The sequence below is a fragment of the Gekko japonicus genome, unplaced genomic scaffold (assembly GCF_001447785.1).
Source record: "Gekko japonicus isolate JY-2015 unplaced genomic scaffold, Gekko_japonicus_V1.1 scaffold88, whole genome shotgun sequence".
NCBI lineage: Eukaryota > Metazoa > Chordata > Lepidosauria > Squamata > Gekkonidae > Gekko > Gekko japonicus.
The window spans coordinates 127,763-146,452 of NW_015160209.1; the positions used below are offsets into that span (position 1 = coordinate 127,763).

At 41.3% G+C, this 18,690-nt stretch overlaps 1 protein-coding gene across 1 annotated transcript in view; it reads right to left on the reverse strand.

Moving 5' to 3' along the window:
- The window catches only part of SULF1 (sulfatase 1), a 127,408-nt gene that overhangs the window by 32,898 nt on the left and 75,820 nt on the right, over positions 1-18,690 (reverse strand). Inside the window, exons 5-10 of the mRNA XM_015408952.1 lie at positions 15,479-15,648; positions 5,930-6,080; positions 5,019-5,194; positions 4,319-4,447; positions 3,980-4,036; positions 3,061-3,190 (exon numbers count right to left, since the gene is read on the reverse strand). Coding sequence (XP_015264438.1) covers positions 3,061-3,190; positions 3,980-4,036; positions 4,319-4,447; positions 5,019-5,194; positions 5,930-6,080; positions 15,479-15,648 — 813 coding nt within the window. The remainder of the gene's footprint in view (positions 1-3,060; positions 3,191-3,979; positions 4,037-4,318; positions 4,448-5,018; positions 5,195-5,929; positions 6,081-15,478; positions 15,649-18,690) is intronic.

The following is an 18,690-nucleotide window of genomic DNA, read 5'->3' on the forward strand; positions in this document are numbered from 1 at the left end:
GTTTTCTAGCCAGGGATAAAACCCAGCACGTATTCACATTTTATATGAGGGTTGTATGGGTAGGGAGAAAGGTCAAAGGAATCATTTCAGTTTCAGCTGAGATTTTGTCTTAGCTCTGTTCAAATCATGGAAGTCACCAACAGCAAATTGAAACAATGATTTTTTTAAGAATCAATTTCTTTTTCCATTGCAGATGAATTTCTCTGTTGGAGACAGCTCTGCATAAAAGGTGACTCTTTTGTTCCTTCTCCTGTGTACTGTTAGAAACCAAACAGTCTTAACTCTGTCTCACACTCACACTGAACAAGGAGGCTGGAATCCCCAGGCCCTCCACTTCATTTTCCTCTCTTTCTCTCTGTATACAGGTTTTATATACGGTTACCTAAAAATCTAAACTGTAACTAAAGAAATTTAAACTCTAAATAGCCTGATCAAATGAATCAGTTTTAGCAACCACAACACTAATAAAGTCTGTACTGTAGGTAGCAATAGAGCCAATAGGATAGAAGCCTCTTGGCATTCCAGGCATTTCAACGCCTTTCCTCATGATGACTTCATGAACTGGAAGAGCTGGTTGAAATAACAGTCCTTATAAACAATCGACATCGCTGTCTACAGTTTTATCATTAACATACTCCTAACGCTGAAAAGAAATTGCAGTGAAGACACATTTCAAGGCACCATTTTAGCTTTTCCTCCTGCTCCAACCAGCAACATAGCTGGCTTCACACAGTTTAGTTCATGCTCTTGTATTAGCAAGCCAAGGAACTTAGCCAAGATTGGATCAGGACCAGCTATCCCAAATGCCACAGAGCTGTACATACAGTCCTGTTCCTGAATAAAAGGAGCCTCAGAGCCTTGCTAGACAGCAGTGCAGGCAATTCAGTAGCCACCTGCCTTCTACACTTATATTTCTCCTCTCAATTAATACAAGTCTTTCACTTGCACTTCCCAGGGCAGAACAGTAAGTAACCACAGCCCAGCTCTCTGCTCCCATCTCCTCTGGCTGAACTTTTCCACCTGAACAGAGCCCATGGAGTCTTTTTGAGGAACTATGGAAAGCAGCAATGGTGGGAGAGACCACACTTAGGGTTCCAACAAGCGTCTAGAGACAAATCATGACACCTTCCTATTACTGATTTTGTAAGCATATTTATAGATGTTTGCATTCAGTATCATTCAGCTGCAATGAAGTCCTCACTTAAGTATGTAAAATGAACTTTGTTTACTTAATATTCTGCAACAGCTTTAAACAGCCATCAAAACTGTTCCTGTAATGAGGAAATTAATTACAGAGTCTACAAAAGATATCTCAATGGAGGGCATGTTTAGAGGTTACTGAAAACCTGGCAGCTTACATTTCTTCTCAATGTTGACTGCCAACTTGTAGAAAAAAACCTAATCCAGAGTAAAACCCCAAACATTTCAGTATGACTGAAACTCGCTCAGCTTTATTGGAATTGCAACCAGGTCTTCAAAAACAAATACGTAGCAATAGCTTCCATTATTTATTTAGCTCCCATATGGACATCCCCAAATGCTAAGATCCTCCAGAGAAGCTACACTGTTTCAGTGTCAGTGCCTCAACTATGTAATATATTGTCTTCAGACTGACTCTCTAAATCACTATTATACAGGTTTTTTGAAGCCAAATTAAATGTTTTGATTTAAACAGACATGAGTTTGTGGAAGATATTTTAAAGGGGTTTAACTCATTGAAGATATTTCTCATGAAGGCGTGATCCATATGACAACACCATTGTGAACTGAAACCTACAGTTGAGATGAGTTCCCAAAAAGAACAGAAGATTATTTTTGCATCAAAAATATCTTCATTATCTCAAAAATATCTCCAAGCATCCATGCAGAATTCGACAAGAGATCACATACTTCAAATAGGGCACCTTCCAACTCATTAGATCACATTGAAGGTTAGAATCACAGAGTTGGAAGGGACCTCCAGGGTCATCTTGAATGAACTTGTAGGCTTGATGGCACTTTTCACCACCATTCTAGTTCATGGCTAATTCAAGCCCTTAGTTCAAACAAGCATCATTACAAAGATCTAGACAATGCATAACCACTGCCACAAATAAATAATTTCTCTGCTCTTCAAAGCTGAAATCCTTATTTACTAAAAATTTTATATCCCATGTTTCCTTGTGGCTCTGTAAAACCAGTCTCCTGGTAAAATTCTCTACAGCAGTGGTTCTTAACCTTTAATCATTACCATCCCCCAAGTATGCAACATTATTATCAAACAACCACCCCCAGCCACAAGTAAAACTTGGGACATAAATACAGCACTTCAGTGAACTTCCTATAAATATTTATACTTTATGCTTATGAAAGAGAACTCAGCCTACATTCAATGAGACCCTTGTGCCTGACAGGCATCAGCTGTTAAGTTTGATTCTTTTTTTGCTATGTGCCTGTTATAAAGACTTGGGGGAGAAAACTAGGATCCAGGGGGTTTATCCCCAGGGTATGGTATTAGTATAAAACAACTGTCCTTTGCTCGCAGTCAGAAACCACTGGAAATGCAAAGAAGGTGCAGCCCAAAATCTCCAGAGTTCACCCGTTTGCCCTGAGAAGTTCTGAATGCTTCCCCCCACATTTGTAAATCACACCTCGGTGGCCACACAAGCTCTCATAAGAAATACTGATATAGACCCAGGTCAGTCACTAACAAGAAATTAAATTAGCCAAGGCACTCTTTCTATCCAATTTAACTGTCCTTGAACTAAGCCTTTGGTGTGGAATGGGTCTGTGTGAAATGTGCTATGTTCCAATATGCATGGTTGCCATTTTGTATGAATGGAGTAACATGTTTATTTTCCATGCACATATAGCTTCAGTATGTGTTAATGGAATCCCATATTTCTGAGGGACAACTGAGCGTATCAGGAGGACTGCATGTAGTGTGCACTTCCATTACAAGTAGTTGGAACCCAAAACCTGAACATCTGAAAAGGACTTTAGTCATTCACGGAATGCATCATGTCTCAAAGAGGCACATTTGGAAGGTATCATGAAATACTGTAATCAATTGAAGCTTACCTGGCCTGGCTGCTCACAAGGTGTCTGGTATCTTGCTTGCTGACACAACTCCTTTACTCTTTCATATTTTGGCAAGTGATTAGACTGCTGGACATTTTTGGTTGGTTCCTCCTTCTTTCGCAGAAATTTACTTCAATAAGAAAAAGAAACAGTATTTTGGGGGGTTTTTTTGAAGATGGCGCACATGAAAAACAAATGTCAGTCAGTCCCTAAGGTCAGCAGGAAGTCACAGCACCCTCCTCATCAAACCAAGAGTGCAGACGCTACCAATAATTTGTCAGAGAATTATGCCCTATGTATAGAATAGGGCAAAATAAAGTCTGGGAAAAGCTCTGATCCCCAAATGACTTCTCTGATCTCAGCCAAAGCAGCACCGTCTAAGAAATCTTTAATTATAGAGTGGCAGCCTGTCAAGGAGCCACTCCTCTTCACAGAAGCTCCCTTGCTTTGTCACAAATGAGTGGGTCCCTATGAGGACTTATTAAGGGGAAGGCACTCTGTACATGTTCAGAGGCATTCTAGTCTACTATTGCTTCAGATATTTCAAGGCAACTACAAGCATTGAACACAGTTTCTGGGTTTGGACTTGGGATAAAAATTACACCATGCAGCAAAGGTTACTGCAGGGCTATGGATGCAAAGGCATCTTTGAATGGATAGTTCTGAACAGCAAAGAAGTAATCGTTGAGGAACAAGAAAGCAACAGGGCCTCAAGAATTGCCACAAGAAGCTACTTGAGGTAACTTAATAGAGAGTTCAAAACAGCCAAGGTAAAGGTGATTGATGAGTTTGCATACAAGAAGCGAACAAGTTTGCAAACAAGATGCAAGATTCTCTAATGCCCACTCAAAATGAAAAAAAGGAGTGCAGTTGCTCAAGGAAGCAATTTTCCCAGACATCTCTCAGCTCTCATAATTACCCTCTTTCCACCAGGAATGTATCACGCCAAATTTTGGTTTTCTTGTTTGTTCGAAACCTGAAATCAAAATAGTAATATTTACTGTTGGCGTATGTGACTATGTCTGTCCAGGCAATTAAAGGTGATGAATTCATTTTTTCCCTTCAAACCAACCTAACCATCTTCTCATGCATTCCCACAGTTTTATAAATGTCCTCTTTAAAATGGTTTTGAGTTGGGAAAAATGCAGCTCAGTAGCCAATTCTACCTGTTCTGCCCCAGTTCATTTTCTGTCTACTTCATTGATTTACTCAGATATTGACGGCCAACAACAACCTTTAAGAAACAGTTTGCACCCACCTGTTTCCTGGTTTTTCAAGGTCCAGGAGTTTTAGAATAGATTTGCCATCCATATCTGGAGGCGTGTCAAGTCCTGCAATATCCAGAACAGTTGGAGCAAGGTCAATATTCAGCACTAGCTGAGATACTCTGCAAATTAACAGAAAAGGTCAGAGTTGTATTATGAACATTAGACGTAACCTTTCACATCCATGTGGAATCTGAATGCCAATTAATGCTGGAACGGCACTTTGATTTAAAGTTGTGTATAATGAACTAAGTCTACAAGTGCCCCTTTAGGGACTTGCAACTTTACAACAGACACACTAAGCACATTTCTTGATATAAAGATGAATCTTTACATTAAGCAGGGAGGCAAAGCAGCTGTGCTACTCTCACCAAACCTGCAACAAAAGCTATATTTATTCACCTTATTCAGCTAGGATGAGTCCTCACACAACCCCATTAACTCTTTAGCAGCAACCACAAAGCAGAACTGCAACAGATCTATAATATACGTGGATGCTCATTTATGCTTTAACAAACTTTAAAAAATAATAATCAACGTATACTAGAAAGAAATCATCTTTTGTTCCTCTTAACCAATGCTTTGCATTAATCTTGATGAAATAAAACCAGCCACTAAGAAGGACAATCAAATATGCTTACAAATATTTTACATTAGGTACAACAGCTGTGCTGCAGACTTAGGAGAACGTACACTGATCCCGGCTCTACACTTGGACCACGAATAAAGAAAGGGACGCGAATATCAAAGTCATATGGCATTGACTTCCCCTTGACCAGTCCAAATTGCCCAATATGGTAACCATGGTCAGCAGTGTAAATAATGTAGGTATTCTCCAGTTCCCCAGTCTCCACTAGCATATGATATAACTGAAACACAGCATATGAAAAAAATACTTCATCAATGATAACAATATACACATTAGTACATACAGAAGCATTCATGCGTAAACAATCGCATACAACTATTTAGGTCACTGGTAAAATTAGCTCATAGTCATACTAAATACTCACACATGGGGCAGCAAGTATGATGGAGCAACTCTTAATGTAATTTACAAGGTGTCTTGAGGGAACCTGTACCTGAATATTCTCTTTAGTGGGTAAACATATTCCACAGCAAGTAGCTCCTATAATGGTGCAAGGCCTCTGGGACAATCTCCTGATGCCAGAGCATGACTTTCACACTCTAAAACCATTACTGGCAAGCTGGGAGGAACGTTGTGGTTTTGTATGCACACATACACACAGCCACTAGGGAATATCTTGCTCAGCATGCACAGGAAAGGTGAAACACACTGCAGAACATCTTGCCAAGATTTTCCCCAATGTGGAAGTGGTTAGCTGATCTACTAGATCCTACAGGTCTTTATGTACACACATTTTCCATATGATACAGAAAACACTTGTTTCTTCCCTACATACATTCTCTCTAGGAAAAAAGGGGGGAGGGGATGCATTCTGACAGAAGAAAAATGACCAACATGTGTTTAGAAAATACTGCAACCCCAGGATAAGGAGTTACCCTGCTACCAATTCAGGTTAAGGTTACATTGCAGCAGCATTCAGAAATGGTAGAAGAATGGTTTTCAATGTTTCCATTACTCTTTCCATGGAATCATCAACAGATAGTAAAGTCTGAAGTCTTTTGCGCTGCAAGACATTTGTAAATTCCATGTGAATAGGAAGCATAGGGCCTGTATACTGCATAATCCAGTGCTTATCCATGTTTGGTGCATAGTTGTAGCTGGGAGTTCTGAAAAGCAAAATGATATTAAAGATTCAAAAATGTAAAATCCCTGTAGCATGTTTCTAGTTCTCAAATGTACAGGTTACAGGAGTCTTTTAAAATTTTAATGAGAGAGGACTTGTATAACCCTTCTTTTTTACCAAATTATCATCCAGTAAGTAAAGTCGCCCAACATATCTACTGTGGTTCAAGATCCTGAGCACATGTTATAGGAGTCTTTTAAAATTTTAATGTGAGAGGACTTGTATAACTCTTCTTTTTTACGAAATTATCATCCAGTAAGTAAAGTTGCCCAACATATCTACTGTGGTTCAAGATCTGACCCTTCGATTTCCCAATGAGTTACAATATTTCATACAGTAGACTTCATGGGGGCTTTTCTGAGATCCTTAATCTCCATAAATTTGTATCGAGGAATCATACAGAAGGTCACACAAAATTTTCCTGAACTTTTAACCAGATCTTTTTAAAAAAAAACTCACCTGAAATAATTGTATGTCTAGTCTGAGTACTACCCCTGATTTTTTTCTTCTTTAAAGAAAATTGATTACTATTGTTGCAGCCTTTAAAGAAAATTGATTACTATTGTTGCAAATGATTGTTTCCAGACTTAAAAACATTTCTAAAGTCACTTGTGAAAAACATTCAGTTAGGATCGTAAACCCAGTCAATGTAGGATTTTATAATGTTCCACGAACCATCAAGGGACTGCAAGTGATGGGTACTAAAGGCTTACACTACCTTTATTTTCTATGAGAAGCAGCATATATACAATTTTTCCTCCACAATTAGTCCCTGCCAAATAAATTAGGCTAGGCTAGATGTTCAAGAGTCATTTCCAATCAACAGTCTAACTAGCATAACCAGTCTAACTAGCATAATCAGAGACCTCTTCTAGTCTCACCTGAGATACAAAGGGTCATTTAAGATGCAACACAAAACCACCATTCATTTTAACTGTTGTTAATTTGTGAAACCAGGATTTGGATTGCTGACAATCATTCACACCTTCCCTGTTTCTGCAAATCCTGGTTTCAGCACTTATGGTCTTCTTTTTCTACCCCTCAACCAACAGCCTGGCTGGTATTACAGACTACTTCAGAATGCCCAACTAGATTTGCCCGGTTTTGCGGGCTCCTGCCCGCCACGGGCAAGCAGGAGGAAATACCCTCCCAACAGCAATGCTGTGTGATGTGCCTACATCACCAGAAGTGATGCAGGCACGCTCGGGGTGACACTCTGGGTTTTGGGGCAAAACTCTATGGTTTGAGGGCTATTTTACCATAGAGTTTTGCCCAAAACCCAGAGTGTTGTCCCAACATGCCTCCATCTCTTCTGGGTGATGTAGACACGGTGCACAACATCACTTCTGGTGACATTGGCACATCAGGGACGACACCTCCGGCTCCTGTTCCGGCTCCCCCATTGGCATCTCTAACGGACCTGGCAACCCTATGCCCAACTAAGGACACAATATTTTGTTGTGTTACTGCATCCCCTTACTATTTGTCAGTGGCAACATGAAAGCAGAAAAACTGCACTCTGCAATCTTCAGATGCTCTCACAGGAGCAAACAGCCACTGAACCATGCCCCCCCGGACTAACAAAAGAAAGGCAGTCTCTCCTGGGTTTGATATCCCTCAAACAAGGAACTAGCTTCCCTTACTGACTGCAGAACGTCCAGGCAATAAAGAGTTCAACAGAGTGAACCTGGAGGGTTGCAGGCTGCAGTGTAACCACTGGGTCCAGGGTGCATCCTCAAGCATTTCCTCCAACTGCCTTCCTTCCTTGAGTGTACTAATGTAGTGTTTAGGTCATTTACTACAGCTAATTGTTTGGGTGGAATTTCCCAAGAAAAGTTTCTGAGTTGGGGGGAATGGTGTCTAGCAATAAATAGACAATGGAAGTCACCTGACCAGATGGAACTGCTTATTCCTGAGTAAGAGTGCATGCAGGTAAGCAGCTCATTTACTTCCCTTCCATTCTATGCCCCGTTCTCTCCATCCTGCTCCCCCCCAGTCCATCTATTACTCATCTATGAACTATCTCCAAGGGCAGAAAAAATATAAGAATCATTCATATCACTAATTTGATTTAGGCTCCAATGAGACCCCACCTTAAAAAAAAAGGTAGAGAAAATCCAAACTGCATTTTCCCAGCATTAGCAATCCTTCAAATAAAGTACAGCCTGACCTTGATCTCCCATACTGAAGGGAATTTGTAGGTCTGGGATGCTATGCTGAGATCCAAAAACACTTGTTCTTCTGGAACAGAGCCTCACTGACTTCAACAGAATTGTGCCAACAAAAACTTTACTTAGGATTGCTGCCAGGACTTATATTATTTTTAATGATAATGTTTTTGCGGTTTTCCTATTGCTGTGTCTTGTAAGTTACCATTACAGTTTACTGCATGATGCATGTCTTCCTTAGTTTCTTCTGAAAAATTACTTCAATGGTAAATTAAAAATACTGCACAATACCAATCTGTACATGTTGTGCAGATCTTGTGGCACATTTATTAGTCACATCTAACACTAAATATCTCTGACACTGAAATTGCTATCATGGAGGAAGCACACACAAAAATAACAGTTTTCTTCTTCAAAAAGGAGAAAGTCAAGTGGCTCTTTTTAGCCACATGCACATTACTCATTCAAAGATGAACATTAACAAATCGACTCCTTTTCCGTCAGAAAGATCCTCAAGTGGGAATATGACAGTAACCACTCAAACACAGTACAAAAAAAAAGCCTTTTTGGCATTACAACAGTGTTACTCATACTGGATGCATTTCCCCCCAAAAAAGTACGTTAACATCCAAGTAGGGCTGGGTAGGTTAAATGTTGATATTTAAATCAATCATAGATAGATTCTGTCAAATTAGATGGCTGCAAGAGCAACTCGAAGCACATTAGTTGAAACTAAGGCCTTGGTATGGATTACACTAAGGGAAATCTAGTGTAGCACTGAATTTTTGCACCCAAGCACCTTTGAAGCAAGAAATGGACCTTTGAGGGATATGAAAAGCTCCCTGAAATACACTAAACAAAACCCTGCCCTCTTGGCCTTTTGCACTGTTCATGTCCCTTTGTGGCTTCAATAGCAATGTTATTGCTGCACACCCAAAACCATGTGCTGTAGCTGACTGAATTTGGTTATCTTAGCAAATCACTTTTCATTATTCCAGTTACTTCACTGAGGACAAAGCCCTTGAGCCAGTTTGGTGCAGTTAAGTGCGCGGACTCTAATCTGGGAGAACCGGGTTTGATTCCCCACTTCTCCACTTGCACCTGGCTGGATGACCTTCGGCAAGCCATAGTTCTGATAAGAGCTGTCCTTGAAAAAAAGAGCAGTTTATGTCAAGAGCTCTCTTAGCCCCACCTACCTCACAGGGTGTCTGTTGTGGGGAGGGGAAGGGAACGGAGTTTGTAAGCCGCTCTGAGACACCTTTGGGTAGTGAAGGGTGGGGTATAAATCCAATCTCTTCTTCTCTTCTTCTTCTTGAGCCACTTCTACTTTAAGTCCCCCTTTCCAGTTGCCAAAAGCTCCCCGTCTTGCCATACTGCATTGGTGGTTTCTATTCCCTGCCAGCGCTATACAGCAAGACTTTCACCTGACTCTTTCTAGCTTTATATGAAAACTGCAACAGAATGTGAAAGGGGATGCACATCCTCACCTATATTCTAGTGCATTCTAAGTGACTAGATTAGGTCAAGGAAGCAGTGATCTAGATGCTTTTGCAACAGGATGCATCCTTCTTCCCCTGCAAAAGTTCCAGGCAACTTGCATAGTGGCTGGTGGCTGCAGCCCAGAAAAAGAAAAGAAAAGCTAACTCTGTTGTGCCCAAGTTCTCCTGTATACAGATAACAGCACAACGATTTAGGTGGGTCATCTCTGCTCATACAAGGCAAAAATATTCACCAGCTATCCCCTTCCTACTGCTCCCCTGGGTCACACTTTTGATTTCTAGCTGTTCTGATTCTAAATAAAAACTTATCAAAAAAATCTTCACAACCACCCAACCAAAACACCCCACAGGCCTCCTCTCATGAAGCACCACCAACATGAGGTAGCCACCAAGAATACATGCCATTTAAATATAGCATGTGAATGGACACTCTCTCTGCTTTCTCTGTGGGATTTTATTTTCAATTTGAAACCTTCTCCATCACAAGCTTTAATATTTGTTCTTTCTGTGAAACAGTTGAAAAAGAGGAATGATCTACTAAACAAGACTGGGGCATCATAAATATGAGCCCATAATACCACAAGACAAACCTGTAAACAAATGTCTTTTGATCCAACAGCACCAAAAAGACAGACTTTCTACAGTCATTGGTATGTCAAACAATTAATCAGTAACTCAAGAGTGCCTCTAATTTAACAGGAATTTCACTTACACAATGGTTCCTAAAGGACCCTGATTCTTCAGTGTTAATAACAGCCTTGCCCCACTTCCCTGATATCACAATTTCTGCATTTTTAAAAACAACATCCAGGGTGGAATTATCGCTACTAGCACTTTATTATGTTTTATGGTTTTAGAATTGTTATATATATTAGTTGATGCTATTTTTTATTCTATATTATTGTAAATTTTATGTTGTTTTTATCTAAGCCACCCTGAGCCGGCCTAGACTGGGAGGGTGGGGTAGAAATCTAATAAATCAAATCAAATCAGATGGTTGTAACTTAACATGTGGAGGAAAATGACACTTGACCACCAAGGGAGAAAATTCAAGGGTTAAACGGTCAAGTTACACCTCCCCCCACATGAGGATTGTGTTGCTGTCTGGACTGGATGCTTTTGGGGAGGAGGATGTCCAATATTTTCCACAAGACCTTGGATTTCTTTTCATTCCTTGCTCAAGACAAGCTGACAATGTTCCTTGCCACAGAAAGCAGCCCTTTAGCAGATTTGCTGGCAGCTTGTCTTCAATTTGTCTCACTTCTTTCAACAGAACTCTTAACCTGTTCACCGATAATACAAAATAATCCACGTGGGTCTCTCTTCTGCAGCTGTTGAAGAAACACTTTGAAATAGGATGCCAAGAATATAAAACAACTAGATAGGTAGGGGGAGACATACTCAGTTTGTGCTTTTTAATTTCCTCAAGTTAGAAAGTTCAAACATTTCATGAATGTCTGAATATGTTTTAGAGTAAATACATGTTTTTGGGTTTACCAAATGTATGTCCTTTTCACAAAATAAAATCCAGGGGAGACCAAATGAGTCTGGGGGAGCTGACACTGCAGTGACAAGTTCTACCACCAACTTATACATGTTCACTTGAAGGTGTATAGCTATGTGTGTACAAATGTGTGCAGGAAGGCACTCTCTCTGTGACCAGGAATCCTGCTTTTTCAACATTCCCAATCATGCAGGGAGATGTGTGAGAGGTGTTTACACACCTTCAGGTATACAAGTTCAGTCTCTACAAATTGATTAAAGCTCTTTATACAATGCAAAAGTTACATGTTCCATATGCTTAATGCAGAAGGTGTTGTTGGTCAGCCAGGGCTCAGCAAGAGTGAGGACTCCTCAGGAGAAGAGGAGCCAGCTCTGAGTTAGCAGAAGCCAGCAAGCAGGAAGACGAGCTACAGGCTTGTCAGGATTCACAGCCAACACCTGGTGCAGAGCAAGGACACCCTCCAGCCCTGATTCAACAGGTGAAACTCAGTAGATCATTTCCAGCCCTCCAGTATCATCCACACCCTTAGAACGTCACAGACAGAGGCTACGAACAGAACTACAGGAGAAACGACAACATGCACACTTCCTGGCCAGACTCCAGCTGCTTGAGCAGTTGCAGACTTCCTCCCAAACAGCTGGCTGTAAGCATGATCTTTAAACATATGGCTATAAAAACCAGCCAAGGGAGGCTGTTAGGTGTGGAAGCAACAAGTTGAAATCCCTCTGTCTCTGTGTCCCCTGCATCAGATCCTGCCTCAACCATGTAACTCTTCGGACCATTTTCTAACTCTGCCTTCATCTTGCTTCTGCATCTGCTCATGAGTACTTCTCATATTCTCAGACCCTGCTGTATGGACTGATCCCCGGACTAGACTCCTGACTCTGTGCATAACCTTGGACTGGACCTTGACTATGCTTCTCGAGTTGGTGCTCTTGCCTTACTTGCTCCATGCTCTGAGAATGTGTCCTACACCATTCCCAGCCCAGCTCACGACACACTGCCTCCCCTTCTCTCTCCTGCTTCCATTTACCTCCTTTTCCATTTTCAGTATTTTATGGCTTGATATCATATGTGCACTGTTGAATGAAAACCAGAGTTTCAGTCTCTGTCTTAAATCTAAATATGGTTGAAATATGTTCAGCTTTGTACACTCCATAGTTCTGAAAAAGGAAAGTGAATTTGAGTGAATAGTTAAGGAAAAGCATGTGGCCCAAGGCAGAAGGATATACAGGGGAAGAGGAAAACCACATGAGCCTGTGGACCACTTCCACACTTAAACACACTTAAAGATTAGACTTTGTTGCTTCTGCCCTGAGCCCCTGATGGTAAATGGAATCTCAAAGACTCTGATGATATCCACCTCTTTAATGTTCTAACTGCAGCTTTTACCTCAATGTCAAGGGCTTCTGTGGAGAACCCGCCCACACACAACCCAAGTTTTAGAAACGACTTAGGGTACTGCAAGATCTAAGGGGAGCTTTAGCATACACTCAACACATGGTCTTTTGAACCTTGTACAATTAAGACCTTCTGAAATAAAGGAGCCTTTTGTTTTTGTTTGTTTTTAACCAGAGACCTTGATTTTAGAGTGACGCAGGTCTAATTTTTTTTCTATACTACTAGCAATCATATTTTTATTCACATTTCCTCCAAAGTGCTAAGAGTAGTTCATACTATTCTCCTTCCCTCCAATTTATCCTCAAACAGCTATATTAGGTAGCTTAGGATGAGAGCGCATGGTTGGCCCAAGGTCACCAAGTTTCATGTCTGAATGGGGATTTGAATCAAAGTCCAGCACAGGCTTTCTCCTCCAGTGTCACAAAGAAACTCATACCCCAGTCAGAGACCAAGGCATAAGTGGCTTCACCCAATGATGAATAACATCCACTCATGTTTTAATTTCTGAAGGCCCTGTTATGCCACACCCCCATCTTAGGGTCTGGTAGTTGTCCTGTTGGGCCAATCCTTAAACCATCTAGCCATGCTAGATATTGCAGTAGTTAAGTACTACTCTGAGTACAACAAAACACCAAATGTAGAGTGCAGACTATGACAAGGGATGGAACTGGGTATCAATGGCACAAGCTGCCATTATTACATGTTGCAGCAGATGAGTTGACAATCAGCTGGTGCAGGGTTCTAGAAGAGCAAGTGGCAAAACCACCCTGACCTTCTTAGGGTTGACAGAGCCAGTCACCACAGATCCAAATAGACAGAACCAGATCTGAGGCTAAGGGTGATGGTCACACTGAGCCACATTTAGCAGGCTTAGATGTTTTTAATTTAAATAAACATACTTTCCCCCAATGTGTGTGAAGAGACCAAGACCAAAACCAATGAGCAACAGAGGCGTCCTGCTGTGCACCTGTGACCTATCATTAAGCCAAAGTCAAGACAATTCTTCTCACACAGGAAAGTAGGAACACAGACACTGACTTGGTGCCACATGGTAACATTATCAACTTCTGTGTCCTGGACTGCAAAATGCTTTATTCAAAGATCTTGCCAAGAAGAACAGTGCAGGTTCAGTTTAAATTCTAGAAAGCTATTATCCCATAAAATGGGACTTCAAGTCTATGAATAAATTGGCTCAGCAACAAAACATGTATTCTAGCCAAAGCTAAAACTTTAATACCAAATAATTTCATAGGTAGAGATGGCATTTAACTCTCCTGTTGAAATCAATAGGACCTTAGTACTTAGTGTGGTTAAAGTAACCATTTGGGGGCACAATCTAGCCACAGCTAACAAGAGTTTATACTGGACCAGCGTGAAAACATTAGTCAAAATAGCAGGTTAACTAAAAAAGATCTCCGATCCATTATGACACTGTTATTACACAGTTTCTCTACCACCTTTAATATTTTCCTTGTTCCAAATCTCAGTTTAAAGCGCAAAAAATGCAGTTCTTTGAAGTGCCCACATTTGGATGTCACCGTTTATTTATTTATTTATTTTCCACATTTATATCCCGCCCTCCCCAGTGGGCTCAGGGCGGCTAACAAGGGCATAATTAAAAACATATAAAACATGTGCCATAATTAAAAACATATAAAACATAATAAAAACATCCAACACTTAAAACAATGGTCCTCAGTCAATTACTAATCTCATACGTCCAGGATAGAATGTTGTTTCTTTCAAGCCTGGAAGAATGTTGTTTCTTTCAAGCCTGGAAGTCTGTGCTTAGGGGTAAGAGGGAGCTAGCTCATTGCAAATCTGAAGATAAAAACAAATGGGGTTGTGAGTCCCCAAGCAGTAGTGGGACAATTTTTAAAAATGGAACTTGGGTCTGTGGCCTGATGTCAGTTCCGTGGAAACCCTGGAAATGATGTCAATCCTCTCTAGGAAGCACTGGAAGATGTGTGGTTTTACCACAGAGTTTCCATCAATTCCTAGAAAAGCATGGCATTACTTCCAGGGCTTTCTTGGAAGTGATATCATGCTGTTGCTGATGGCTGCCCCTATGTTGCCCCCCCCCCCAGTATCTTACTTGTTGCTAGGCTGTGCCTGGCAACCATAAGAACAAAGCAGAGTTTATTTCTGAATGTAGTCATCTCTGAAGAGGAAATCATGATCCTATGTTTACTACCACAGTGTTGTATTAGTGAGCCAGTGTGATATACAGGGTTGTCAGGCCTCCTGCTATGCCAGGAGACTTTCCACTGACAGCTCTCTCTTCCCACTGCCACTCCTTTGGGTGACAGGAGAAATAAAGTGGCTGGCATCATGCACAATGCCACTTCTAGGGAGTCCCTAGAAGTGATGTCTGGAAATTGCTGGAAACTTTATGGTTTTACCATAGTTTCCAGTGATTCCTAGGGCTATGTGATATCACTTTTGGTTTTGCCCAGAAGTGATGTGCTGCATAGGATGCCGTCTTCCCTCATAGCTGGCAATCCTTGTTGTATACCATCAGACTAGGATCTGGGAGATTCAGATTCAAATCCCCGTTCTGCCATTGAAGCTTGCTGGCCAACCTTGGGCTAGCTATACACTGTCAGCATAAGCTACCTCACATGCCACGGTGAGGATAAACAGAGGAGAGGAATGAGTAAGCTGTGTTCGGTCCCCACTGGGGAGAAAGAAGTAAAATAAAATAAACATCAATTTTCTAAGTCTATGTAATAATGCCATGTTCTATGTAGAGAAAGACTAAGTAGCAGCACAAATTATCTATGTTATCATTAGTAAACGGTTAACTTACATGTGCTGAGATGCATTTGGGTAGAACTCAGAGAACTGCGGCGCAGAGTCCTCCGGGCCATGGGGAGCAGCATGGCTGATCACCATCATGATCGGTCTATGGGGATATATCCTCTTAGACATTTTGAAATAATTAATGCTGTCATTAGTGATCAGGTCAGTGAAATAGTCCTGAAACAAAACATTCAACACAAAACAACATTTGCCAAGTGTATCATATAGCAGGCCACATTATATTGCTTTGTTTTTCTGCAATGTATTATAAACTACTGTGATTTCAGTCAGGCCCCAGTTGCAGTGTTTGGTCTGAAGACAAAGACACAGTTCCAGATAATGCCAGAGTTGCAGTTGTGTTCTAAAGACAGTTCTCTGCCCAGATGAACAGCTGTGTTCTGGGAAAGAATGTCACTATTATAATAATTGAGGAACCAGTCCAAGAGGGTAGGATACCCCAAGGCAGTGATTTGAGGGCTGAAATGGGAATAAAGAAGGTTTTTGGGTTGGGGAACTCCCTGAGAAAGGTGGGGTTTGGGTAGGGAGCTTAGCAGTGATGTGATGCCATACAGTTCAACCTTTGAAGCTGCCATTTTCTCCAGGTAGGGTTGCCAAATCGACTTACCTCTGCCGGCGGGGGACTTTGTGCTGGCTCCCGGTGTGCGCGCACGCACGCTTTGTCCGCGTGCGCCGCATGCACATCACAGGGAAGTAATGTCATGGCGCCGGGCATGCCGGGGGCGGGGCACAGCCATTTGAGGGAAAAACTCTATGTTTTCCCCTCAAATGGCTGTGCCCCGCCCCCAGCGTGCCCGGCGTCATGACATCACTTCCCTGTGACGTGCACGCGGGGGTGGGGTTTCCCCGGGGCCCGATTCCGCGGGGGCGGAAGTCGGGCCTCCAAAGTGGGGAGAAATCCACCCCCGGGGGAATTTGGCAGCCCTATCTCCAGGGCAACTGATCTCTGCAGAGATCAGTTGCAATTCTGGGAGGCTGACAACTCTGTTTTGGGGTTCAAGCCCAACCCATTATCTGTAGATAACATACACCTGAAACAACACTCCCTTTCATGCAAGTATATCCCAGAACACACAAGGCACTGCCAATGCCAAAATTATCTGCTTGTTTATTAATTGTATGTAATTTATCTAAATCAGACTTACATTTGTGTGCTAAGAAAAATATATAAGAAGGTATTTCAAATGGTTGTCTGACAATTATAGTAAACAATGAACATTCAGGCATATAAATCTTAAGCACTTCTTTAAAAAAATTAAATCACTAAGGCTGATGTACAAGTGAACTCTTGGCCAACAAAATGGTTAACTATAGAGCCAAGGTAGAAAATAGAAATTTGCAAGAGAGAGGAAAGTACAGAGAACATATACAAAAAGATGAAAACGCAGAATTAAACAACCTTTCACTTTGCAGCTTTAATTTTGGTCCATAGAACTGGTGTGAGCTCCACTGAGTAGTCCTGAGACAATCTGTATAATTTAACATGGTTTCAGGCACAACCAATCAATACCATGGTGTGGATTCAAGGCCCAAGCAGCTGCAAAAGCAGTGCTTGAAGAGGACAGGGTATGTTATTCGTTTCTGTGTTTGGGGAGTTGTGTGAGTTAGAGCAAGGCAAACTATTCTTCAAACATCTTTTAAAACCTGTTAGGGGACTGGCACAAGGAATTTAAAGGGAGTTTAAAGAATTGCTTCAGGGCTCCCTGAAGGACAAAACCTGTCTAAATCTTCAGGATTTATACTCCTTAGTTGGTGGCATATTGATTTAAAATATTTATATGCTATCTTCCTGCCTGACAGCATCTTGTAAGGCAGGTCATACAATCAAGATATAAAATAAGTATTTTTAAAGGTGACAGTGATAAAGAAAATCAAGGGGCACTGAAAAATATCCTATCCCCAGATCTTAGATTTTTCTGATGCTACTAACTACAACTGCTTCTGTTTAAAGTTCTGCAATACTTACTGAGGAAATTACTCTCCCCAGGCCAAGTAGTGCCACCTAGCACTCAAGGGTAGGAGATGTGATTTTCCTGATGGGTGGAGTTTTTCCTCAACCAGGCAGGTGCAGGGTCAGCAGCACTTGTTTCTTCCCAGCTTTCTGATTATCACTGAATGCACTGGCAAGGGCTGTCCATTTCTCTGGACTGAAATGCTTCTGCTGCTTCTACTCTAACTGTTATGTACTGTTGCATGGTACTATACTACCAATATGCCACAAATCAAAGAAATACACATGCATCTGAAGTTTCCCCCCATAGCTCCCAAGGACAAACAAAAATCTAATTATTTATTTTACCAACCCATTAATAGATTCACCAAAAGCAGTCAGAGTTGCCTGATATTCCAAGAAGGTACTAAAAAACAACTAAAGCTACACCAGTTTCTGCAATAAGCAGCAAAGACTCCAGATGACTTTCTATATTAAACATCCTTGTGGCAGTTTGAGATGTTTCCCCTAACTGGCAACAGGACTTGGACCTTACATTGGTTATCATTCCTTTCCACTTTTTCCAATGTGTCAGAAAGTCCAGCTGCAGCATCTACAGAATCTTCCATCAGCAACATCTGGAGGAAGTTCCTGACTGAACATAAACGATTTGCAAGGTTCAGGATAGGGAAATGCCAAGTACCTCACAGACAGCACAGTGAGCAGTTATCCATGACATATACTCCTTGCTGTGGCTGACAAGCCAACAAAACCAGACATTTCTTAAACCTTATTTCCGGATATATCCACTTAACCTATCAATTTCAGAGTTTGATGCTACTGACATAAGGTTGGATCTAGGCTGAATTTTTGGCAAACTGAAGGTGAAAAATAATTTCCACCAATTCTTCCCTGTTTCAGCCCCCCTTGTCATTCCTCAGGGTCCCCTGTACCAGCATTTTAAGGAGATGAATGGGCTGAAGTGGGAGGGAGGAAAGGTTAAAGGTTATGAGGAAAGGTTATGAGGAAAGGTTAAAGCGCTTAGGGCTCTTTAGCTTGGAGAAAAGACGACTGAGGGGTGACATGATCGAGGTTTATAAGATTATGCATGGGAAAGAGCAGGTAGAGAAAGAGGTACTTTTCTCCCTTTCTCACAATACAAGAACTCGTGGGCACTCCATGAAACTGCAGAGCGGTCGGGTTAGAACGGATAAAAGGAAGTACTTCTTCACCCAAAGAGTGATTAACACATGGAATTCACTGCCACAGGA